Source organism: Macrobrachium rosenbergii, chromosome 10, assembly GCF_040412425.1.
Source record: "Macrobrachium rosenbergii isolate ZJJX-2024 chromosome 10, ASM4041242v1, whole genome shotgun sequence".
In the NCBI taxonomy this organism is placed as follows: Eukaryota; Metazoa; Arthropoda; class Malacostraca; order Decapoda; family Palaemonidae; genus Macrobrachium; species Macrobrachium rosenbergii.
The window spans coordinates 65,999,707-66,007,206 of NC_089750.1; the positions used below are offsets into that span (position 1 = coordinate 65,999,707).

Sequence of the window (7,500 nt, forward strand, 5' to 3'; positions counted from 1 at the left end):
CACAAAATTATCGATCGTGGCGGAGATAAAGTTTAATTCAACGGACGTTTTCCTTCTCCGATCCTGTCTTGGGAGTCTGTTCAAGTGCGTTTAGTCTCTCTCTCTCTCTCTCTCTCTCTCTCTCTCTCTCTCTCCCAAAAACGTTTTGGTGTCATCTCATTACACAGCAACAAACTGTAACCGACTCCAACAAAAACAAAGAAATAGAATTTAAGAAGGCATGTTTGGCGAACGTATTGTTTTTTCAAGCTGGTTACTACAAGCACTCTCGCAATGGGTTCAAAATGATGCCACTTTGTAGGTCACGTATGTAAAACTAGGCCGTCTTTAGTTGCCCTGGTTTCTACATAACAATGTTAAGAAAACAATATGAATAGGGGGTGGGGGTAGTACCCACCTCAGTACATTAAGATAATTAATAATAACATTAATTAATCATTCCAGACGATGGACTGAATTATGGATTCAGGTCACGTGCCATGCACATGGCCTTTGCAGCGTAACTCATTGTTCACAATGCATGACCATGATGCAACCTTCTCTGTTTACACTATACAGAGTATAATTATATATATATATATATATATATATATATATATATATATATATATATATATATATTACAAGCCGTTAACCTGTAACATGGGATGGCATTAAAAGAACATTATAATTGTAAAAAAGAAGCTTTGTTTACCAGGCACTTTCAAAACTTATACCTATACCTAAAACCCGAGGAGATCTGACTCTGAGCTACGAGGAAAATTTCGTTATCGCAGTATCGCCAACGTCAAACATTAAAAAAATGCAGAGTAATGATGGAGATTTCCGTTGGAAAAAATAGAGAATGCGTCGTTGGCAACTCTGCTATGGCGAGCGGTGTCAACTGACAGGGGACCGCGATGATTTAGATTTTTTGTGGCGTCTCCAACGGGTATTTATCGTAATTTCATTTTCTGTCCTTGTATTGACAAAGACGCTTGTTCTTATCAATTTTCCATCCACAGGACCATCACGTTTCTAAGTGCAATGCTTTAATAAGGAAAATATGAAATATTTGATGCATTGGTCACACACATGCATGTGTGTGCTTGAGAACATGTTCACCATGTCGCTTGCAGAATCGTTACCAAATCCTCGTGATTCGTTAAGCACAATTATCCTAGGTACAGAAATGTGCGAAGAGCTTTACGTTGATACGGAGCAAAGTATTTATCATTTTATCTTGATGAATTATGACCTTCAAACCATCGACCCAAAATTGTACATAATCATTCTTATTCGCAAAATCATACATTTACTAACATTATTCACGGTATAATGTTCGCACAGATCTGTGCGTGTGTGTTTGTCCCTTGTGGATTATTTTGTTCCTAGGTAAACACGACCAGATCTCTGTAACAACAAATAAATATATAAAGTAAAAGAAAATTCAAATTATTCACTGTTCGTTTCAACATTATAGATAAGTTACGTTTTCTGAAATGCCTTATCTCCGTGGTTCCGAGAGTCCGTTACACCTTAGTTTCATCACAATTATATCTAATGGCTTACTTCAGGAGTGCGGGGGGCTCTTACTAGAATAAAAAAAACTAGGCGGGATTACCTGCGGAAATTGAGTAACTGTTTTCGTTAAACACGACGATGACACAATACAGTTTCCTTTGATAAAACTGCCTCTCTCTCTCTCTCTCTCTCTCTCTCTCTCGGTGTGGTTGTATGTGGAAAATAGACCAATGTTCCAAATAAAAATACAATTTTTTTCTAGTTCTAGTAACGTGAGTTTCCAGGACATTTTCCTACAAACTTATGATCTTCATAAAACCGACTATGTAAACGCAGCATTTCAACAATTTATTCCGTAATTCAACCAATGATTTCACACTTCAAAGCAGCCTCCACCGTCAAAAGCACAAGGTTGTCATTCTTCGGTAGTCACGCTGTGCCTGGATTTCAAGGAAGTCCTTTCATACGAGTTCCTCTGTTCACCGTACCCGTAGCGGACACGGCGGGCGTTCGCATGTTATCCAGCCACGCTGTCGCTGACAACGGTTGCACATTCGCGCGGGACGGATGAACCGATTCTTGTGTTACGTGGTATGCGGACGGGTACGCCACGTTGCTGACGGGAATGCTGATCTATCCTGTTTTTTATGATATACGTGTTTTATAGAACGTTTTTATTTTTAATTTGCTAACGTAATTATGCCTGTTGTTTTTAAATTGCTGGCCTACTGTTGACGTACTTTAGATGCTGCAAGTGAATACATAGACCTAGGAATATAGTTACTAATTATGACCTTCACGTTTCAGTTACATTTCTCAATTTATTAACAGCACGTCTTCTCCATTACACATACTGAATCATGCATGGCAAGTAAAACTAGACTGGGTAAATTTATAAGAAATATGACCAGAGAGACAATAGTGTACCGATAGCCTACAAATGCATGACCAGATAGTAAATTATAAATATTACCACAAAGCTGATATTGAAAGCAGATACGTAACAAATACGACCCGAACGAAAGAACGAGAATTATGGCACTGTAAACAAAAAATATCAAACACAAACGAAAGAGCGAGAATTATGCCACCGTAAACAAAAAAATATCAAACACAAATAGAACAAATCCTTCAAATAACTTGCGACATTGTCAATAACACGTAATAACTCGCAACTGCTTTCAGCTTGCGTGCACGAAGACGGAAGGAAGATGAAAACAAACAAACACGCACCTTAGTTTCTTGATGACTTGTAAGAAAACAGCATGCAAGACTAGTTGTGCAAACAAGTGGGACTTGCTGTGTAAACTAGTCCGTTCCTGCAAACCAAGCAGAGTGAAAACTGCGGTTATTTACCGCGAAGGCTGGAAACTGTCATGAATTCTTAAAAAAAATAAATAAATAAATAAAAATGGATATCACATGGTATTGCACAGCTGAGCTTCAGGAAGCCGGAAATAATTTTGTAAATAGGTATCACCAACTCTATTTTTTTTTATCTTTTTTGTTTTACACTGAGAGATCATTAATATGGGCTTAATAAGCAGTACTACAGTACTGCTAGTTCTTCCTTGGGCCCGAGTTCGAGTCTCCGGCCGGTTAATGAAGAATTAGAAGAATTTATTTCTGGTGATAGAAATTCATTTCTCGCTATAATGTGGTTCGGATTCCACAATAAGCTGTAGGTCCGTTGCTAAGTAACCAACTGGTTCTTAGTCACGTAAAATAAGTCTAATCCTTCGGGCCAGCCCTAGGAGAGCTGTTAATCAGCTCAGTGGTCTGGTAAAACTAAGCTATACTTAACTTTGTACAGTACTGCTACCATTTGTGTTAGTAGACTATACCAATACCATTTATATTAAAATTAAGCTAAAAATGTTTGTCAATTAAGCTAGTATATAATTTTCATTTTTTAGTCCATCAGATACAACGAATCCAGGTAAAAAAAGTCACAGGAAAAAAGTCACAGAAAGAAAAGTCACAATAGTCTTTCCTAGATAGTGACCCCCAAGGGTTTTAAACCGGTATGTATCCACCTTTGCGGCGTGTTTAGTACAAGCCCGTTGGGGATTTCCATATAAACATAAACAAAAGATTGTAAATATCGTAAAGATAATGACCCCCAAGAAATATTGTAAATTTTTCCCCGTGACTTTATTACCGGCCACCAAACTGAAGACCTAGACAAAGTTCTTAAATGTAAATGAATTGCAAAGCCTGTTTGGTTATGAAGCTATTCTGATAATTATGTTAAAAAAATCATCGTAAAATTGATGAGAACTAAACAAACAATATCACAGATTTAATGACGACTGAAAGTATTGGGAAATATACGGTTAATCAATAGATTAACTAAACTTTAGCATGTAAGCAGTTACATTAACAATAACATCTAAAGTGCATATATATATGTATATATATTATATATATACAGTATATATACAATATATATATATATATATATATATATATATATATATATATATATATCAGATAAAGACCATCGAACTTCATTGCCATAAGAGTCTTCATGACAATAGTAGTTAACACAGGGAACTACCACGACTTTAACAACAATTATCATGAAAGTAAAAGTTATTGTGGACTCGATAACAATCATAATAATCCTATTATAATCTTATTAAGCTCCTACAACTATTTTATTTAATGTTCCTTTTAGGTAGGTCGGTGGTTTCCTGTTCTGTTGTTCCATGATGATTTTACTCCTACTATTTTGCCCCTAATATTTCATCCTCTTCTAAAGCTCGCGCCGACGGCCTCCACATATAAAATTGAAAACTGCGTCAAATTTCACGATTTAAAAAATTGGCAAAATTCAGTCACGACTCTTTTAGAGTGGCTGTGATTTAACCCTAATGGATCACGCTGCCGTCACTTGAAAACTTTCCACTTTTGAATTGTGGATGGTTTAACCTTAAAATTATTCATGATTTAATCTCAAAATTGTCTATGATTTAATCTTAAAATTATGTATGATTTAAACTCAAAATTATTTATGATTTAACATTAAAACTGTTTGTGATTTAACCATAAAACTGTTTATTATTTACTGAAAATTGTTAATGATTTAATATAAAAAAATTTTATGATTTAAACTGAAAATTTTTATGATTTAACCTTAAAATTGCATATGGTTTAACCTTAAAATCTATATGACTTAAAATTATTTGTGATTTAACATTAAAACTTTATTATTAAACATTAAAACTGTTTATGATTTAACCTTAAAATTTGTATGATTTAACCTTAAACTTGTTCGTGATTTAGCCTTTAAAATTGTTTAAGATTTGACAATAATTAATCAAAGACATTTTCCGAAAACATCTGCAGAAATTCTGAGGCAAAATGGACGACCGCACAGTCGAGAAGATCTTCGCCGGGAGTCTGGAGACCCTTCCACCTGTGGGGTCAAAGGTCTGCCGAATTTTTACCTCCTCAACTTTCACAGGTAAGGTCACAGACGAAGGCTTAGTGTTGACTAATATTTATTACTGTATATAATTAGGCGCGGGCATGCACGCGTGCGCACAAACACTCACACATCATATATGTGCATATATATATATATATATATATATATATATATATTTTTTTTTTTTTTTTTTAAACTGAAGTACCGATGAATAATATATTTCTTAATATATTCAACTAGTAAACAAATATCTTTAATTTTTGTTTTGTTTTGCAACAGCTACCGTTTGCATATTGCAAATCACCATTATGTTACAGTAGTAAAGTTAGCAAAATTAGGGCCCAGTCTATTACTTCGGTGTTGCAACATTAACTGTTGCAGGGAAACTGTAAAGAGTCAATATTGGGTAATTTTCCAAATTAGAACATAGGGTCTTTTCCCCCTGAAGTAAAACGTAGCTAAAATCTATTATTTATTTTTGTATATAATTCTTCATCCACACTTACAAAATTTTGATTATGTAAGGACGAAACTGCCATATTTTCGGTCGTTCACACCAAAGGTTTTACTATTTATTCTGTTCGTAACACTGAACTTTTCTCCTCAGGAATCTGGTTTTCCTAGCATTAACCAGCACGGGAAAATTTTCCTACAGTCTTTGTATTAGCCTATAAGCATTTTTTTTTAATAAGAAGGGATGGTGTTGAGTATGCTGATGAGACTTACATGCATTGCAACTTACCATAAGGACGCTTTTTAAAAGCTATTTTGTACGTGCGTTTATTGCATCTGAACCGGTTGTTGGTGCCACAAGAGCGTTAACCTGATAAAGACTGGTGCTATCAGCGCGTGGTAATCTCTAAGCCTTGTACAAACTACCCATTGTGTACATTATCTATAGTACTCGATGCGTGATGCCGGGATGGGAGTTTTTGTAGGGGGGCAGGGGAACCCCTCCCGCTCGTGCATCGATCGCGTATCGAACTTGGTCTAGATTTTTCACATGGCCTTGAAATCGGATGCTGAGACGTGAATTTCCATTCATTCTTTCACGTCTTTTCTGTGATTCCATATTTTTTCTTTTTTTTTTCATTTACGTCTTTACTTTGGTTACATTTCTCTTCTTTTTTTTTGTCTCGTATCTGTCTTTTACTGAAGTCGATTTTACTTTTAAAAAGTGGAGTCGATTTTACTTGTATAAACTGAAGTCGATTTTACTTTTAAAAAGTGAAGTCGATTTTACTTTTATAAACTGAAGTCGATTTTACTTTTAAAAACAAATTTCGAATTTACCTTTAAAAAGTGAAGTCGATTTTACTTTTAAAGGCTAAAGTCAATTTTACTTTCAAAAACGGAAGTCGATTTTACTGTGAAAAAAAGTTTTTACTTTAAAAAACTAAAATCGAATTTACTTTTAAAATCTGAAGTCGATTTTACTTTGAAAAACTGAAGTCGATTTTGCTTTTAAAAGCAAGTCGATTTACTTTTAAAAACAAGTCGATTTTACCTTTAAAAACTGAAGCCAATTTTACTTTTAAAAACACATCGATTTTACTTTAAAAAACTGAAGTCGATTTTACTTTAAAAAACTGAAGTCGATTTTACTTTTATAAACTGAAGTCAATTTTACTTTTAAAAACAAGTAGGTTTAACTTTAAAAAACTCAAGTCGATTTTTCTTTTAAAAACAAGCCAATTTTACTTTCAAAAACAAGTCGATTTCACATTTATAAACTGAAGTTAATTTTACTTTAAAAAACTGAAGTCGATTTTACTTTTAAAAACTGAGGCCAATTTTGCTTTTAAAAAAAAGAAGCCAATTTTGCTTTTAACTGTATACAATTTCGAAGTCTGGTGTCCTTCGTAACTTATAGCAACGTCATCGTCACAGCCGACGTATCCTGGAAAATACAAGTTTTCCTTGAACGTAATGGGTTGAAAACCTTTGTGATATCAACCATAATATCTTACTCTTCCGCTCTCTCTTCCCAGTGGAGTCACTCCGAACTCAGGGCAGTGTCCAATTTCATGCAGAGCATCTACTTCCGTCTGGCTATCATGGACTTGTCAGCTGTTTTGAAATCTTTTTGTATCGCGTATAAACAAGGAAAAAAAATGCGCCGAAATTTCTTCGGCGCAATAAATTTTTCTGTACAAAGTATAATCAAGGCCATCGAAAATAGATCTATCTTTAGGTGGTCGCGGTATAATGCTGCATGAGCCGCGGCCCATGAAACCCTCAGCCGGCCGTGGTGGCCTGTCCTATATCGTTGCCAGAAACACGATTATGGCTAATTTTAACCTTAAATAAAACAAAAACTACTGAGGCTAGAGGGCTGCAATTTGATATGCTTGGTGACTGGAGGTTGGGTGATCAACATATCAACTTGCAGCCCTCTAGCCTCAGCAGTTTTTAAGATCTGAGGGCGGACAGAAAAAAAGTGCGGACAGAAAAAAGTGCGGACAGAAAAAAAGTGCGGACAGAAAAAAGTGCGGACGAACAGAGTTTAATTTTCAGAAAACTAGAGGGCGTAACAGTCATAAGCCGTGACTTGTCAAGAACAC

At 35.2% G+C, this 7,500-nt stretch overlaps 1 protein-coding gene across 1 annotated transcript in view; it reads left to right on the forward strand.

The window, feature by feature from the left end:
- The window catches only part of LOC136842742 (NACHT and WD repeat domain-containing protein 2), an 89,121-nt gene that overhangs the window by 6,998 nt on the left and 74,623 nt on the right, over positions 1–7,500 (forward strand). Inside the window, exon 2 of the mRNA XM_067110481.1 lies at positions 4,855–4,972. Coding sequence (XP_066966582.1) covers positions 4,870–4,972 — 103 coding nt within the window. The 5' untranslated portion in view covers positions 4,855–4,869. The remainder of the gene's footprint in view (positions 1–4,854; positions 4,973–7,500) is intronic.